The 19,679-nt window shown below is 41.0% G+C and overlaps 1 protein-coding gene across 4 annotated transcripts in view; it reads right to left on the minus strand.

The window, feature by feature from the left end:
- PHF2 (PHD finger protein 2) overlaps positions 1-19,679 on the minus strand; it is a 96,167-nt gene that overhangs the window by 69,172 nt on the left and 7,316 nt on the right. For 2 of the 4 annotated variants that reach the window (XM_038185815.2, XM_038185813.2), the window contains exon 1: positions 9,069-9,316. The exons of 1 other annotated variant lie outside the window; for it this stretch is intronic. In XM_038185815.2, the coding sequence (XP_038041743.2) occupies positions 9,069-9,301 (233 nt within the window). In that variant the 5' untranslated portion in view covers positions 9,302-9,316. Of the gene's footprint in view, positions 1-9,068; positions 9,317-16,544; positions 16,574-19,679 lie in introns of those variants that run through there. One more of the 4 variants, XM_038185814.2, reaches the window with a different exon arrangement.

Raw genomic sequence — 19,679 nt, forward strand, 5'->3', positions numbered from 1 at the left:
TAGCTACAAATGCCCTGTGTAACTGCACACAACTTCAAAACTTTTCCATGAAATTAGGTGCCGGATTGATCCAAACAAGCTGTTATTTACCAGCTGCAAGTAATCGAGTGAAGTACTTTCTCTAACAGATCCTAAGTGCAACAGTAAACAAAACAGTAATAGCAACGTATTCATTTTCACCTGCGCATTGGGAACCGTAGGCTAAATCCTGCACAGTGCAGAAAGGGACAGAAAAGGAAATTCAAGTGCTGCAGCAAGACAAGGCTCCAGCAAGTAGAAGAAGTGGATCTCACAGAACTGCAGAGAGCAACCTCAAGGCATTGTGCCTTGAGAATTGAGTTCAGGAGCCTGACCTGCTCCCTCTCACAGCAGCATCAAGAACAGCTTGAGAACCATAGCATGTCCCAAGTCAGCCCTAGCCTGCAGTGGTACCTGTGCACTACCATTCTCTGCAGCTATGTTGTTAAGTGAATGCAATAAAAGCTGCTTCTCAACTTTTCAGTCTGGTAGGGCACAGCTCCGTGTACCACCAGGCACTCTGTGTCTGCCACAGCAGCACTCAGCACTACCCATAGGTCACTGGAAATTACAGTGCCATAGCAAGAGCAGTTCTGTGGCCCGGTATCCACAGTGGGCACGCTGGAACTGTCTGTGGTAAAAATGCATTTTTGCTTTATTATATGACCAAAAAATGAGGTGATATTAGTACCCCAGCACTTTTCCTTGTACAAACTTAGCCCTCCTGCACAGCCAGCACAAGGGGACAGGGATCTGTTACACTAGGCACTCTACAAACAGAACAGAAATACAGTCCTTGTCCAAGAACAGGTACCACAATATTTAAATATTTCTCATGAAACCAATTGATAACTATATGACTAAAATAAAGAACAACAGAAATCAATGTTTTGTACTTTGAAACTGCTGCTACAAGAGGTGACTCTCAAAGAGTTCAGACCAGCCTTTGGCTCTCTCTGCATCTTAAACCAGCTCCCTGAGAATCACCATTCATCCAGCCACAAATACATCTCCCAATCCCCACTTAACATGTCTTCCGTGCTATTTACCATTGCCCCATAAAAAGCTTCAAGATGCAGCCCATATGAAAGATCGTGTCAAAATATTCTTGTATTACAGCTATGCACCAAAACCAGCATAAACTGTTCTCCGCAAAGAAGCGCTGCAATTTAGCCTTCATTTGTTTACATTAATATGACACTTTCTGAGTGAGTACAGGTCAAAACTGCTTTAGAAAAGTGTCTATTGTTAGCAAGTGCTTTTTGTTCTTCAGCCAAAACAAATCAGAATTGTATAAATGAAATATTATATATCACAGCAGTTTAGTTACTTTGCAATCAGAATTTCTGCCAGCATCACACTGCTAAGTGCCCTACCTAGAAATGGTACACACCAACTGCAAATACATTTTCCAAAGCCAAAATGCCCAAATCAGCAACACTGCACTGAGGCCTCACTGATCAAGGTCACAATCTCACAGTATAATACATGTACAGTTTGCCACGCACTCACAGTGGAAGAGGAGGATGGGCATCCAGACGTAGCCCTGACACACACCAAAGCCCCACAGAGCACCTCAGTGGCTTCAGTGGAAGCTTGGTCTGAGTGAAAACTGGAAAGCAACAGTCCCTCTGACAGCACCCAGTATGAGACACTGAGCTCGATTTTGCCCCCAGGCTTTCTTTGCTACAGTCTTTCCGTGACCCTTTCCTTTTGTTTCTTCTTACAAAAGGAATGTTACTGCAAATGTTACTGCAATAGTGTCCTGCCACCACAGTAAAAATAGCCACGCAATACCCATGACTTACTAAAATCTGTAACACTGGTGTGTCATAAACTCACATCTGCAGTTTGGTATATCCTTTAGCAATTTTCATTTTCTAACTTGCAGTTTAAAAGCAACAGTTCTCAGAGCAACACTGTGACCGTATTGCTTCTCAGTCAGGCAACCTGACTGCAGCATGGTCCGGGTGGATGGTAGCAGCAGGTATGTTGCACTCCACTGTTGGAGATACCTGTCTCACTGGTCTTCGGGTCAGCTGCCTTCTGCCTTCAGCTGAGGAGATGCAGGGACTGCTCCTTACTGAGATACGGGCAACAACAGTGCCTGGAAGGTGTCTGCTATTGCTCTGCGAGGCACCTCAAGGTAACTTGCTAGCTTTGGTAAACAGCAGGAAAACCTCCAGCTAAGCAGCTCTGCCTAGTGAGTGAGAGACCATCGTGGATTTAAGGGGAAACTCCAGACAGCTGAAAATACAATTTGAAAAATATACATTAACTGACTCTCCAGCCAAAACACTGAACCATAATGCACAGCTGTTTATAGAAACAATGTAACTTTGGCAAACCAAAGAGGTTGGGATTATAAACAATAATTTTACATTCCTATCTTTCTAGCAGCAAGTGAGAGACCTGGGCTTCAACTGCTTGTTGCCCTCCCTCGTGCACCCCCATGCTGCCAGCCCTCTGATGTTAGCTGAGAGCAGATTTGCAGCCTAAGAGAACTGCCTTAATAGAAAGATTAGGAGAACTGCCTGATGAACAAATCCATGATCTTTCACAGAAAACCTTGCACTCTTCCTCTTCTCCAAACACTTTCTTCATTTGAGACACACGTGGATCACACCTTTGGCACACCAGTGTCCTGGCTGCGCTGAAGTCAGCTGTGGCAATTTAGGTCCATTAAAAACTGTGCCTCTGTCTTTTTCCTTTTCACTTCTTTCATTCCCTATCCCCAGTCCCCTCTGCACACACACAAACCCTTCTAGCTTCGTGTGGCTGGCTCAGAATGGGCCAGCAGCTGCAGCCGACAGCAAGGCTGCTCCTTGCCTTGGCAATGCCACGCGCCCTTCACCAAACAGCTGTCTGGTGCAGACAGGCCACACGGAGGGCCATGATTTAACTCTGGCTGCGTACAGAAAGCGTGTTTACCAAATACAAATGCATCTTCCTTATTTTGGATCATGAGCTGCGTGTATGCAAAAGCAGGAGGAAAGAAAGAGAAGGATCTGTGCACAGGACTGCAAGCATGTGTGCATATGTATTTGCTCCCTGGGCAGAGTGAAAAATTTCCCGACAAATCTCGCTTTATGAAAAGCTGTCATGCTTATCTATGATTTTAGCGCCCACGTTTTCGGTAGCAAAAAGCTCTGCCTCAGGCTGATCTTTCTTGCTCTTTTCTTTTGGGGAATAATTTCCAGTTTCTATGGATAGTTTAAGAGAAATACTCCATGCTGCTTGAATCAATAATACAAGAAGAAACAGGGCTTTCTCCCAGTGCTAAAAACGAGTTTATGTAATTTCCCTGTGCATAGATAACAACATTGGCTTGGATTTCAAACTGAGTAGACCACACCTGCATTTACATGCATTTTTACATTGATAAATGTGAGTTTACAAATAATTAAGCTCTGAAGAGAGCAAATCTCTTTGAATCAGATATTTTTAAGTTTTCTGAAAGGCCGCCCAGAGATTAAATGATGTCTTTGCCTCTTTCTGTACAACCCTGTACACCAGTTGGAGGGCTCATTTATATAGAGGAATGTATGAGTAATTTTTACTGCTAAGTTACACTGGTATGCAGTCTTCTGGAGTTAATGTCTACATGGGAGGTCCATCAGCCTATGTTTTCGTATCTCAGTTATTGAGGCTACGTAAGTACTTTAAAATAAAACAACTGACAACCGTCACAGCTGCTCTGTCCTCCAATTGAAGAAACTGTTCAGAAGACTCAGAAAGCACTTTTTGTTTTCTGAAATCAGACTACCACCTTCACAAGAAGTTGTGCACAGAGAGGACTGCACAGAAGGGAACACCACTTGGCCTCACCAAGTCAGCCACTCTCTGAATGACCAAACCACCGCTAATTTCTCCAGCAGCCATCATGCACCGTAACATGCAGAGACAACTATTGTTCTAGGAGTGCAATCCTTGCCATATTCATTCTAGCCACCTACCCACCAACTCAAGAATCCAGTCACTCTGCGTATCACATCCAAAACCTATGTACTGAAAGAGCATGCTGTAGATGCACAATACACATATACATATAAGCTATAGATAAATGCAAATAAACATGCTACAAGTAAACTAAACACAAACAAGGCCCCAGGCAACATCATTGAGTTTGTACAACCATAAACACTGTACTGAAACATGCATAAATGAAATGTCTGATACTGCATATTTGATTTACTTTAATTGTAAAGTCCATTTCTATCACTTATTTTTTAATCTGAGGTAATAACTGTAGAGCAATAATGCCTATGCAAACCAAGATCTCACTGAAAATGCCCATCAACGTGTTACTGGTCTCTCCTTTTCATTCATACATACATTCTTGCATTCTTTATAACACATAGCAGTCCTGATAGTACATTGACATTACTGTTTTTCATGCTCTATTTTGCATGGCAAATGATCTGAGCCAACTGTAACGCTCACATGGGAAAATCCAACAATGAACCAGTGGTATACCAAGAAGGCCAGAAGGAAAGGGAATGATTTTCACTTTTGCGTTTATGAAGAACCTATTATATTCAAACCGTCAACAATGCTATTTAAGAATGTCGTTTTGAATAAATTATTAACAGAAACCCTCAAACCACTCTTGACTATTTCTGTAGTTCACTTGCATAACCTGCTCTTGTATCTCAACCTCATTAGCTTTTAGCATTTCAAATATACCTTTCTGAAGATTCATATCCAGTTTCATATGATCTAATTACAGATTTACCATGTTTTATTTCTATTTCAAGATGATAAATGGGCTTTATATGCGCACATGTACACTTGTGGTGCTCTCTGAATAGCTTTCACGTACACTTCTCTGCAACTATGGCAGACTTACCTCAAAAATTATTAATTAGTACAGCAATATGTGATTGTTCTGCCTACCCGGTGCTCTTCGTTGTCTCACTGATGAAGACATCCATCATGGAGATGGTACATCTCCTTAGATACAGCAGAGAGGACAAATATCTCAGCATAATAGATGCCAGATGTGATAGAGAACACTAAGTAAAACACTAAGTAAAAACTTTTCAGAAAGAAATCCACATAGTAATATATGTAGTATCCAAAGGTGTAAAACACAAAGGTTTCCTAATTTCATTGACCTGAATCACTGGACTGGTAAAAGATGTAGTAGTGCCCTTTGTGTCCATCATAATGAGATATGATGATTTACTCCACCTGATAAAATTCAACCGTGAATATACACATTTCAAATATTAACTGGTACTACTGGTCTCTTCTTGGTCTGCAAAGGTATTTGTTTAACTTGTAGTAAGTTGCATGATGTAAGAGGTTGATGATACTTGGATTTACTGAGAGAAACATGAGGCCTGGCATAACTTAACAGGTGAATCTTTCCCAACGGCTGTGTTCTGCCAGTAAAAAGCAAGTGCTGTTTTTTTGGTTTTGGTTTTGGTTTTGGTTTTTTTCCCTCACAGGATAATGTAAAACAAGCAAATATATTCCTGAAAAAAAAAAAAAATTGATCATATATCTGTCGGTGATACCCAGCTGATAGTAAAGGTGATACGCTGTGGCAATGCCAGACAAATACACTGGCACACTAAAATAACGAGTACCACGCTGAACAACAAGGCTTGATCCCAGAGCCCCTTTTCTCCCTCTTGACCTCAACAGAACTTTTAGTTACTAAAACAGGTCCCAAAGCTCTGCTGCTAAACGAATTCCTTCTGTGTACTGCATTAGTGTTTATCTTCCTTTATCAGCAATTTCAGAGCACATGCCTACATACCATATTAACATTTGTCCCAGTAAATTACTCAGCCTTCAGAACAGCAACTCGTCCACAGACATCATGCTTTGCAAAAAGTAGCCTGTTAGGCTCTGAGACAGTGCAAGCTCTCAGGGATTTGACAGCCAATTCCTAGAAAATTAATTTGCTATAATTTAATCTTATACTGTATTTTATAAAACTGTTCTTTTAAGCTCTATTTTAGGCCTTAGAGCCTGACTCAGCAAACATCCAGCATTACTCTCCTGACACTGAGGTGAACGGGAGCTTACTCATGTGAGAAGCAGTGCTTGGCTGTAGACGTGACTGCAGCAATTGGGATTTTGATTTTCCACGGAGAGAAAAGAGGTTCACAGCCATTTTAACCCAGGAACATATGCGGTGGGATTTCCAAAGCTGTTTAGCATGCAATGGTCTAACCAAAAGTCAGGAGCAATTTCTGGTCTTGTAGCTGTTCATACAGAAACTAGAGCAATGCTTAAGTCTTTTGAAAGCCATGCATATCAACTAAAGCTGAAGTTTAAACAAAATTCTGAAGTAACATACAAATCCTCCATAAGGTAAGCTGCCTAAACTAAAGCAAATTAAAAACAGCAAGAAGATAGGGCTTTTTTTCAGGGTTCTAGGCAAGGCACCTGACATACCTAAGACTCCTTTGCATATGTGAAAGAAAGAATGCATAAACTAAGTATCAGAATTTCATTTAACCAGGCATTTTAAATAGAAGTATGCAGCAGTGTGTGTTCTGGGAAATACATGGCAACCCGCCCAGGATGACAGAGAGCCCGAGGGCAGCTGCAGACCTGAAGGCCAGCCAGGGCCTCCATGGCCAGAGTGGTCAGTGCCCCCAGCACCTGCGACTACCAGCCATTTGCTATCTGCACCTTCAACACTTCGCTAGTTAAAATAACCCAACGCTTTAATTCAGGTGACATGGACAAACTTCATTTTGTTCATGCTGTCCCAATGAAGCTCCAGGCAACTCTTAAAGTAGAAGCTTCCTACTTCTCATCCCCCGTTGTGCCAATTTATTCTTCTTTAAAATAATAATAATAATAAAACAGCTCTTTGATCGCTACCTTTTTGACATTGCTGAAAAAGGCCGTTTTGGGCAGCCAGAACAATCTTGTAATGCTTTTTGTAGGCTGAGTGGGAAGCAAAAGACAAGCTTCGAAAGTGGCTATTAGGTTGTGTTCATGTGCCAAAATGGCATTATTCTGGCAAACTAGATGCATTTAAGATGTTTGCCTTACTGCTCTTTCCTTATCTTTGCTGTGGATTTGTGTCATTTAAAAGCACAAAAGGTTTAAAAGTTGAAAAAGCAAATCTGAAATCAAATTTAAGCAGGAACATTCCAAATAACCTGCCTAAAATTGATTTTCTTAGGGTTTATGATGTAATTACTAGTGCATAATAATGGAGATACTAATTTCTTTTCAGTAAGAAACACATCAGTCTCCAGTAATTTTTAGCCTATTTTCAAATTGCTCCAAATATGCTAAGACCTGCTAACTTCACATTTATGCAACTACATGTAATTTGTTCCAAACTAACAGAGAACCCCAAAATATTTCTTAGTAACACATTATGTTGAGCTGCAGAGGAGCACAGACAAGTAACAGGACCAAAAATACCAAGTAACATTCCCCATCATTGGTAACCGAATGATGCTCTTGAGATTGCACATTGTTATGTATGTTATGTTACGCTTTGGCAAATTGCTATTTGCTTCAACTGATTTGGATGTCTGCAAATTGACAAACATTTACTGCACACAATTTATGAAGCAGATTTCCATTTACCAAAGAACTGTAAAAAACATAATCGTTTTACATTTTGAGACAGGGATTAAATGTCTCCATAAACACACTGAATGGCTTTGATGTTCATACACCTGGAGTCTGTGGTTCTTTGAATCTACAACACTTGACACATGCTACTGAATTTCTGCTATTCCTCTGCAAAGTCTTAGATGAAACTTTGTTTTCATTCTGGTACATACTCCTAAGCAAAATTAGCATTATATTTATGCTTAACATTATGCTTTAAGATTATCATTTAAAAATTATATTGCATGTATCAAGATGCTACATTTACTGCAACTCATACATAAAAGAGTAAGAAAATGAGAACTGGTACTAGTGGCATTCATTTCCAAAGCTACTTAAGTTGTTATATGGGAAGTAATACATTTACTCTTTCTCTCCAGGCAGGCTTTATATCATTGTACAAGCCCAACATAAAGCATTGATATTGTTTCCTGGCTTGTGGCATATCAACACAAAATGAGAACTCACAGCCTTGCTCTCCTTGAAAGGGAAAACTTCACCTAAGGAGTGAAAGTTTCAAGTCCACACTAGCTGGTTTTCCCCAAGATGCTCCACAGTTCATCGAACACCAGTCCTCAGGAAGGCTCTGCTGCACAGCAGGTTTGCCCTGTATGCCCACCCTCCCATGGTAAACACACCAGATTTTTACACAAATACACTCGCTGAGCTTCCTTAAGCCATCCACAGGACTAACTCCCTCAGCAGTGCAAAAGTTTCTTTACTCTAGGGAGCCTACCTGCAACAACGATCAGAAAAGCTGCAATATAACAAGGTTTTAAACAAAGGTTCTGGGGAATGCTCCAGCGTCTTTGTAGCCCTGTCCCATTTCCATTCTGATACATATTCCTTTGCAGAGCACTAGCAGATTTGTGAGCAGGAAACTTTCCAGGAGTTAAATTCGGCTTTGAGTACATGCTCTGCTCTCAGTAATCTCTATGGAAACTGGACAAAAACATCTGTGTATATACTGGCCACTGATGTTTAAATTTCAGTATTCCGGTTCCCTGAAGAGCTGTGGCACAAGCAAGACGCGGGACTGAATCTGTTGCGCTGCTCTCAGCAGGCATTTTGCCACTGACTGCCGTGGGAACGCAAGGGGGCCGGTGCAGCTGAACCTCACTTGCTGCGAGCCGTGTTTTGCATTTAAAGTGAACGGTCCTGCTTTGAGCTGAACTTAGCTCCAAGAACGCAATGAAGCACAAAATTGAAAAAGAACAACAGCAAAAAAAAATAAGCAGCAGACAGCTGTTTTAGACTGTGCCCATCAGCAGTCAGATGGGCTGAAAACACGACGCAGTCCTGCTCACTGCTGAATTCAGTGTGAGCACTGTTCAGAAACACGCTCCACATACCACACCTTCTTGAAATCTACTTTTCTTTATAACGTCATTTGCCAACCCTCTCTCTGCGTGAAAATGCACAAAAAATATTCTGAGCAGCGTTTGTAGCAGCACCTTGGGCTCAGTGGAAGTTGCTGTTGCCGCAGCACAAAACAACTCCGCTCCTTCTGCCTCCTGTTGGACCGCTGCTGGCAGCAAAAGCAAACGAACAAAAATCTGTCAGCCCCTCCCTGAGGAAAGCCTCCCAGGAAAAAAAGGGCAGAGGCTTGAGGAGGTAAAAACTTCAAGGCTTGGCTTGTCGTTCCTTTAACACAAGACGTAACAACATCTCCGATTACAAGTAACATGCTGAATTGGTAACTTCCTCCTGTCCTTTACTTTTGAAGCATAAAGGAACAATTACGGTTACTGCTTACTACAGCTGTTTGAGTATTTTTTCAAATAGCATTGAAGTAATCTAATTTCAGCAAGAGCAATACTTTTTTAAAATGGAAAAACCTAGCAGTATTATAAAAAGTGATATAAATTGTATATCGGACTCAAGTAGTTGGAGAGTTGGTGAGCAGCCCGGCAGTTATCTTGCAGATTAGTTATACACACAGTGTAACAGCTTTATTTATATCTTCAGGCTGCTCGTTCCTCTACACTCCCTCTCTTTCCCTTTTGTAAATCACAAGCACTCCTTCACAGGAGGCTGCTCAGCACAACACCACCATGGACCCAGGCCAAGCAGCGAGTGCCTGACCTCACCGGACCACTCCAGGGCACTTCCAGCAAAGCACGCACAGCCCCAGTGGCCCAGTGCTCCACCTGTCCTTGACTACTGCGGGCAGCTGATGCAACTCAGGAGCTGCCCTGGTTTGTGAATGGGACCAGAGCACACTGCCAGGGACAAGCACAGTGAAACACAGGGCTTTACACCATTTCCTCAACACTACTCTGCACATTTAAACTCACAGCTTCTGCTGGATGTCTCACAGAACCACCCTACTAGCACCCTTTTTCTTACCTACTCCATGGATGATATAGCTTGCAAACATCACAAGTGAATTTGAAACATCTATTTTAGAGTAATACCTACAGCACCCAGCAAGGACAATGGACCACACTGAGCTTGAAAATCAAAAGACTACGATCACTTCACATTACCTGAGAATGAACTCAGATTTTTTCTCAGTTACAGTGAGCAGTGACTATGCAGGAGTGAAATAAAGCTGATCAGAAACCGAGTTATGTAAGAAGGGAAATCAGGTAACTTCTGCTGAGAAAAAGTGAAACTAAAAATGAAATACAAGAAAAAAAAAAAAAACCCACAGAAGAGTAATCAAATGACGTTACTCAAGTTTATGACAGCAGCATTCTAGAAACTGCAAGCTGTACACAGATATGTTTATTCACAATAGCTTATATCACAAGAGCTAGTACTCTGACACACACTCAGAAAAATCATGGTGCACTGTCCCTTAGCTGCTATGCTATACCACTGCCAAGCTGCAAAGTAGCACAGCATGTTCAAGATATACGTCTTGCCTTAAAGAAGCAATTTTCTTAAAATACTAAATCACTGAGGAAGACTCCGTGCAATTACAATTTACCAGACTTCCACCGAGTATATTGCAAAGATCATTGATACATACTTCCAACAGTGTGTAAGTCAATACATGGAAAAAGAAGAGCAAAAAGGATGGCTGGAGTGGTTCCTGTACAATTATGTATCAGAAGTAACTCAAACGGTCAGCCAGATGCATGGGAATGAAATCCAACAAACACAAACCACACTTCGATCACATCTTCCCATCAAATTCCTGGTCCTGTTCTGACCACGTCTTCCAGAACAACTTTCATTCCCCTTCCTCTTGCAGATATAAGCTACTCATTTTCATTATTGTGTTACATATTACATTTAAAATATTAATGAGGAGTACAAAGGACATTTTAACCAAAGAGTTCAAGCCACTTTCTAAAGTTAACTAATTAGATGTTACTACATACTATTGGTAAGATGGATCAGTATTACAGCCTTGGCTTAGTATCAATTTGTTACTGCTACATTCTGTACTGCACGCACGAGAGTTAAACCAAACCAGATCACAGAGGGGTTAACTGATTTGACAAAAACTCAGGAGGAAATGAGGAACAAAACCAGCAACAAAATCTTGCAGTCCCATCTCTTCTTCCTCTTCATTAATCTGTGTGTTTAACCAGTATGTCTGAAAATATAGATGTCTTCATACTGGTGAAGTATTTAACGCGGAGTTCTGACTATAATAATTTACACAGCAACTTCAAATCCAGACTACCTTTATGCTCCGTCATTCTACAAAGCACAATAGATAGTTGCAGCACATTAGTGTAGGCCTGTAATTTACTGTGCATTTTAGCTAGAAGATTGGGTACAGTGCAACAAGAGATGAAAATGCTGAAGAACCAAGGAGAGCAGAAAGAAAAGTATAGCTTGCTGCCAGCCACCTCCCTCCCCAATATTATTTTTTATTTATTTTATTATTTTTATTTTTTATTTACAGAATTTAACATTACAAAATCCAGCCTGGTGAAATCACCATAAAGCACTCTAATGAATGCCTGTGGTCAACTAAATGCTGAGGACATGTCTTCCAACAGTACAGCTCCTTCCAACATGACGCCAGCCAACTGCTCGAAGGGCAGCACATTAGTCACTGAGTCCTTGTTACTCATTTTCATTTTATCAACACTGTGAGCCTCTCAGTAGTGCTCAGCTTTCGTTGCTTAGTCCACAAGACCTTTTAAGGCCACAGCTATAGGTATCATGAAAGGAATGACAAAGTGACACACTTGGTGGATGAGGGAAAGGCTGTGGATGTGGTCTACCTTGACTTCAGCAAGGCTTTTGACACCGTCTCCCACAGCATTCTCCTCAAGAAACTGGCTGCTCTTGGCTTGGACTGGCGCACGCTTCATTGGGTTAAAAACTGGCTGGATAGCCAGGCCCAAAGAGTCGTGGTGAATGGAGTCAAGTCCAGTTGGAGGCAGGTCACTAGTCACGTCCCCCAGGGCTCGGTGCTGGGGCCGGTCCTCTTTAATATCTTCATCAATGATCTGGATGAGAGCATTGAGTGCACATTCAGTAAGTTCGCAGATGACATCAAGCTAGGTGCGTGTGTCGATCTGCTCGAGGGTAGGAAGACTCTGCAGGAGGATCTGGATAGGCTGCACCGATGGGCTGAGGTCAACTGCATGAAGTTCAACAAGGCCAAGTGCCGGGCCCTGCACCTGGGGTGCAATAACCCCAAGCAGAGCTACAGGCTGGGAGATGAGTGGTTGGAGAGCTGCCAGGCAGAGAAGGACCTGGGAGTGATGGTGGACAGTCGGCTGAATATGAGCCAGCAGTGTGCTCAGGTGGCCAAGAAGGCCAACAGCATCCTGGCTTGTATCAGAAACAGTGTGACCAGCAGGGCTAGGGAGGTGATCGTCCCCCTGTACTCGGCTCTGGTGAGGCCGCACCTCGAGTACTGTGTTCAGTTTTGGGCCCCTCGCTACAAGGACATGGAGGTGCTCGAAAGAGTCCAGAGAAGGGCGACGAAGCTGGTGAGGGGCCTGGAGAACAAGTCCTATGAGGAGCGGCTGAGGGAGCTGGGCTTATTCAGCCTGGAGAAAAGGAGGCTCAGGGGCGACCTTATCGCTCTTTATAAGTACATAAAAGGAGGCTGTAGTGAGGTGGGGGTTGGTCTGTTCTCCCACGTGCCTGGTGACAGGATGAGGGAGAATGGGCTAAAGTTGCGCCAGTGGAGGTTTAGGTTGGATGTTAGGAAGAACTTCTTCACCGAGAGGGTTGTTAGGCATTGGAATGGGCTGCACGGGGAAGTGGTGGAGTCACCATCCCTGGACGTCTTTAAAAGACGTTTAGATGTTGAACTTAGCGATATGGTTTAGTGGAGGACTTGTTAGTGTTAGGTCAGAGGTTGGACTCGGTGATCTTGGAGGTCTCTTCCAACCTAGACAATTCTGTGATTCTGTGATTCTGCGAATGGGTAAGTTTCAATGAATATATCCGTGCCACTAGTAATGGGGGATAGCTTTCGATAGTAATAGTATGGGAGTAGAACTACAGGAAACTGTAAGTGCTGCCATGGGGTGATATACAGCTGTGGTGAAAAAGTGTTAGCACCTCTGAAACAGTTTGTAAAGTGTTAGAAGTACAAGTTGAAGACAAAGTCAATGCAGAAAGTGAGGAACTTCAGAACAGCCTTTCTTTGCTGAGTAAAGCAGATTCTGAAGAATTATAATGCATTATTTCTCCTAATCCTTTGGGAACCCAGAGAATTGCTTAGGCAGGGCTCCTCCAAATTAATCAAATATTTTACAGATGTTTCATCTTCACAGTTCTAGTATGTCTTTTGCAGGACTCAGAAATTATTATTTTCCAAAGACACTGTCTTAACATCCTGCTGTATTCTGAAGTTTTATCATAAAGTTCTACCTTCCCTTCCATATTAGGATAGACTGACTGGAGAATGTGAACCCTTACACATAGCAGCAAATAATTTTCCCCAGCTAACACAACACTTAGCACCTGAAAAATGCAGACAGTTTCTGAGAGGTGATGTATGGCTTTAGGGTCATGAGACTGACTCAGTCTAACGGACAGATAGGAAACTCTCCTGCAGAACTGATGATGAAATGTTCCCCACAGCTGACGCCTGTTGAGAGCTATTAGCTTGTAGCCATGGTACACTGACACTGCAGTTGTGATTAAATTCAACATAAGCCCACGCTTGCAAGTGATTTAAATTTTCTTAAATACTCACACTTTGATTTATCATTGCTAGATCACCATGTTAGAGAGGGTTTTACTTTCTAAAGACTCGGAGTCTTCTGCTAATATTCATGATTTACTTCAAAAGGTATAAAGCCCATTTCTGAACTGAATTGTTTAAAAAATAACTAGTAACTCATAGTTGGATTCTTTATGAGTTTAATGCAGTTAACCAATATTTGCTGGTTATAACTGGCAAATTACTGCACATATATAAAAAGCAAAAGGGAACCATTATTGTTGAGTGGAAGATATGTGAAAACATTCATAGAAATACGGTCAAAAATAAGGTCTCTTTACAGAACTAGGGAATTAAACATTTTTTCTTGGACTCAAGAAGAAACACAACTACTTTCTCAGCTGAACTCAAATGAACAACTGTAACATCTTACAATTAAAGAGGTTAGGTGACTCTTAACAGGAGGATGTCAATGTGTTGATGGAAAAATCTGTCTGAGAACAAGAGCTTGACTCAGCTAACCAAATAGCAAGAAACAACATTTAGAAACTGAAACTAAGCAAACAGACTGGAAATACATGTGATTTTTATTTTATTTTTTTTTATTAATGAAACAATCAACCATTGTAACAACTCACTAGTTAATTGTTGACTTTTTCTCACGAGTTGATGTGCTTTAATTCAGCTTGTTTGTTTTGATGTAAAAAAAAGTTGATTGATATTCTATTTAAGAGTACAGAATACAGCCAACCACCATTTTGGCATCAAAAATCTGTGAATTTATAGGATCTTCTCAGAACTAGTCTGAACATTTCAAGATCACCTCACGTATCTAACCAAGAGCAAGCCTACCATTTTAGAACAAATGTCCTGTGTTCAGCTGTAAGGAAATGGTGTTCTCATCTTTCTCAGATCTTCTGTAACACTCACCGTTTTTATGACTTCCAGTATTAAAGCAAAACTGAAAGGCCTTGTCTCCAGACCAGAAATTAAGCAAGTTTTTAGAATGATTAATCCCTAGTCAGCAACTAAATGTAGACTACAGGCTTTAGTGTTTCATACACAAAAGGTAGAGATGAATGAGTTGAAACTGCTGAGAGATTGCCCACGGACTTCTTCTCTAGCTAGATTACACACAGTGGGAAAGCAGCATTCGGTTATTTGGTCCTTCTGTGGATTGCTTTGGATGGTACTTTTGTGATGTACGTTTCTGAAGTGATGATGGAAAAATATTCAATAGCTCTACAATTTTACCAACCTTCTTTCACTTAGCATTCATCCAGGTATCCAGCAGGATTCCTCACTGTGACAGCATTCTTTAATTCCACAAGAAACACTTCTGGGATAGGAGCTCATACACCATACCTATAGAAGTCTGTAAGGAGCTGGATGTGATCCTCCTCCCAATTAATTCCAGCCAATAAAATGAAAGTCTTAGCTTAAAAAAAATACAGTAGATAACACTTCTAATTTTACATTCCTTAGCAACTGCTGTAATTGTACATAAGTGTATTTAATAATCACGAATGGAGAGAAAGAAAGTCACAGATGGACAGCACTGTGGCCCAGGAGATACTCCCATTGTTCAGACACAGGCTGTACAACAACAGAAGGACAAACCCTTTCACTTCCCCCTCCTGCCCTGATCCAGAGACTTTGATGAAATTTCAATATAAGGGACTAAATATTGCTCAGGCTCTGGCTATTTGCATTGTATGCCTGAATAACCATCACTGGCTGTTTCATGTGTTCCCACGTTATTCTGTGTTCATCCAAGACCATAATGGAAAACATTTGCAGTCTTTGTTGTATCTGGCATCAGAATGCTGAAGACTTTACAGTACCCACTGCTAGAAATTTACAATGAGATACTGTTCTACACCATATTAGTAATAATAAAGATCTGAGCTGAAAGGGTAAATCATAACCACATGGCTCACATTTAATGAGTATATTTTTATACGCATGAACAATCACAAATGCATACTACAATCACTCATACTACATGTGCAAATCCCACGAAAACCAAAGACATCATCTAGTCAACTGAAATTACTATTCTGTCCACACACTGTGTAGACATAATGTCACTGTGCAAAAGGAACACAGAAGATTGTGTTGTTTTTTTTTTGTTTTTTTTTTTTGGTAATGGGTATTAACTATCTTTTTTTTAAGTCATTATAATTTGGACATATAAAATTCAGTCTTTCCAGACCAATGAATGGCACATATGCCATAGGAACAATGTTCCTGCCAATTTTCACATTTCCACCACTTACCATTGAGATGTTAACAACAAAGAAAGGAGGTTTAACAAAAAAATCACAACTAATGATTCACAGCACAAATATCTCACTTTTTTTCCCCACTTGTTACATCCTTTGAGTCTGCCAGACAAAAACTTTAAGGAACAATGCTCTTCCTGAGGGTAAATGTACTGTAGTTTTTGCTAAAATAGGAAAATTCAATTAAATCCATAAGCAACTAATTAAAGACAAAAAGGCAACCATAACTGCAAGTGCTCTCACATAGCTCTAAGGGATCACATTAATAACTGCAAATACAAAATTTAAAACTATTTTTTTTTAAATTATTTGTGTTTTTCCTGTCAGAATACCATCTTGCTTAACTTTAGGCCTGTCTTGACTACTTACTAGAACTAATGGATAAAACAGCTGAATATCTTGTTAAATAGAAACCACAGTGAAAGTGACCATCCTCACATCTGCTCAGGACTGCAAGTACAATACTAAGTCATGGCCTGAACAGGAGAAGGAGGTACCCATGTTTTTCAGGGATCTGCCTGAGAAGCAGTGAGGAGAGGAACTCCACTTACTCCTGGCTGGGCATCCTTCACACATCTTCAGCCTCTTACATCAACTGAAAAAAAGCAGGAGCTCAACAAGGAGTTTTCACTCTCTGAGACCATGAGAAAATTATCTCCTCATGTGCTGGATGTAAACACCCCCCACCCTCCCTGCTGGAATTCCAGCTATGGAGAGTACCCAAAAAAAAAAAAAAAAAAAAAGGCAACAATAAATGAGGAACTGCTGCAGTATGGCTGAATCATGCTCAGTGAGCTTGGTCACCACTGTCCACCCTTCTGTGATTTTTTTCAGAAGTGGTTGAGCTATTCAGCCATTACATGGAGGATAAATCCAAATTGTATCTCCTGTTATTATGACATTTCCATCAGAAACACGGGTGCAGTGGCAATTGTTTTATAAATCCTGTGTATTAATTAGTGCATCTGGAAAGAATAGAGTGAATTTAGCCAGTCAGATTGCACTGGACTAACTATACATGTTCATAATTTAGGAAGCCTTGTTTTGAAGTATACTCACTGATCTGCAGATGATGTCAGTTAAGGCCTACAATATTTTTCATGTTTAGCACTTACATTGTTGCAAGTAAAATTACACATAATTTGCCTAACACAGTAATTAAAAGCAGGTTCATTTTCTGGAAAAAAAAATAAAATAGAGAACTTATGAAATTTCCTTAAAATCTTTTTGCCAATATAATCTATATGAAAGGTATTTCAGTGCAATGAACAGCTAGATAATGCCCCCAGAACAGATCGTGGATGATGCCCTAAATAGATTGTGCACACTCTTATTGTTTTCAAATAAAAATCTGGAAAGGAATGACTATTTATATCACTCGGCAAGTCTAGGATTTTCTAATATACACACACATTGCAGATAAAATGGCTACTGTCAAAAATCCAGTTGATTTCCAAGGGTTAGCTCACCTACATCACAAAAAAAAAAAAAAAAAAAAAAAAAAAAAAAAAAAAAAAAGCATCTAGGTCTACAGGGCACCTTTATCTCACACTTTTAATATCACAAGCTTGGTTTAATATAAACGTTTTGAGGAACCAAAAGACATTTTAGATATATGGAACTTCTGATGAACAGGAAAACAAGTCAAAACAACTAGAAAGTTAGTGCCATTTAGCTAATGGAATCATGCTGTAATAAAATACCACTAGTGGGATTTTATATTTGCTGTGACGGAACTTGCATGTTTTGGAAGTCCTGTAAAATGCTGCTAATAAAGCTCCAAGCAAAAAGATCGTTTGCTTTTGAAAGTGAAAGTACACTGTCATAATGGGAGGCCAGCGAGCGAGGGCCTGAGCAGTGCTCCTGCACAGAGCACGACTCCCAGCAGCTCTGCATAAGCCTGCGGTGCAGCTCTAACGTGCAACCCAAATTCTTGGAGGCAGATCGGAGCTAGCTTTCAGCATGGGGCAGTCACGCAGCTCCAGGCATTGAGTATTTACTCAGAGCCCTTGTGCAATTGCACAGCTGTACAAACTGCACCTCGGCTGCAGCCCATGCTTGCTTTATTACAGGCTGTCATACACAGGACAGCTATCCAGGCCGTAAAAATACCATTAGTTTTCACTGTGGCTATGTTATCTGAGAACTGAAGCAAACACATACTATACTAACCTCCCTCCCTACCACTTGCCCCTTCCAAGCGTGACAAGGAGCCACGTAGCACTTCTCAGTTAACCCAGTGCCTGCCTGCCACAGCTCCCCGAATGGCCCAGCCTGCCCACGGTGCTGAGCCAGCCCCGTGGTACTGGATGTGGCTGGCACGTTGGGAAAGGATGAAGGCTTCCACCTCATTGCACGGAGGCCACAGAACTGGCATTAGCCGCCTGACATCTAGAAAGGTAGCAGAGCTGGACCTCCTGTGTTGACAAAGGGCTCTGCACCACTATTGTTGGTGTCCCGAGGCAGGTATCTCTGGTACAAAGCCAACAAACAGTTCAGCAGCTGGGCATGAGGACTGCACATCTTAATAGCTCTGCTGGAATAACATGATCAAAAGAACTTAGGTGGATATGTTCACTCGTTCACTGGAAAACATATATTGGTCACAAAGAGGAAAATGTATTAAGGTGCTATTGAAAATTATGGGGTTTAGAGAGTCTTATAATTCATCTGGAACATTTTTTCTCCTCACCAATTTTTCTCCATACATAGCTACACTGCCTTGATCATTTTTTCATGACATTTTTATCTATTTCCTCCACTGCAGAGCTATTTAGCAATAAGGAAAAAGCAGCGGGTCAGTTAATCAAGGCTCATGTTGCGTGCAGAACTGATTTTTTGTTGCCTGAAAAATGGCATTGCTTTAACTGCCCGATTAAACTCCAGCACCTGCTAAGGGTGCAGTCCTGCTATAACTGAACTTAACGGGCACCTGGATGTTTGTAGGACTGCTTAACAAACACAGTCTAGCTAAAAGGTTTGGGCTGCTGAAGAGCACTCATTAATTTATACTCTTTTTCAAACACGCATCTTTAAATTAAATGTGAATTCACAACATTTTATCCTCTTACTTGTAAACCCCTCTGAAATTACAGGAATCTTTATATACAGCACCCTTACGTGATCTATACTTACTTATACCAGTTGAACAAACAACATATTTGTAGGCCAGCTCCTATGTTACTGTCCACACCTAGTGTTACTGAAACTCATATTTTCTAAAGCATTCTTTAATTTGAGGTCTGAGCTGACACATCAAGACTTCGATGTACAGGCCAGTTAGGCACTCGTTATACCTAAACTCTTATCTGCATAAAATGGACTAATCGGTGCTTGTCCCAGCTGGACTCAAAGTGCATCTGTTAAATGCTGTTTCAAACTGAAACCTCAGGGTTTTCTAACCAGCACATTTAAATACAAGGCATCCAGGCACTGTAAACCTAGAGGTGTCTAACAGTCATGCTGAGTCCTACAGCAAAGAACTGATCAGAAAAGAAAAGGACATTCAAAATCAGCTTTGTAGACCTAAGTGTTGTATTAACATCCTCTGAAAGACAGTTTGCTACTTAGGCAGTGCTCCAGAAGAGGACAGAAGACTTGAAAATACTTGAGTGAGGAAGCTGATGCACTTCTTGCATGCAAATCCACAGACTAGCCTGTAGTTTACCAAGAGACTGCAGCATCAA

This window comes from Anas platyrhynchos, chromosome 13 (assembly GCF_047663525.1).
Source record: "Anas platyrhynchos isolate ZD024472 breed Pekin duck chromosome 13, IASCAAS_PekinDuck_T2T, whole genome shotgun sequence".
NCBI lineage: Eukaryota > Metazoa > Chordata > Aves > Anseriformes > Anatidae > Anas > Anas platyrhynchos.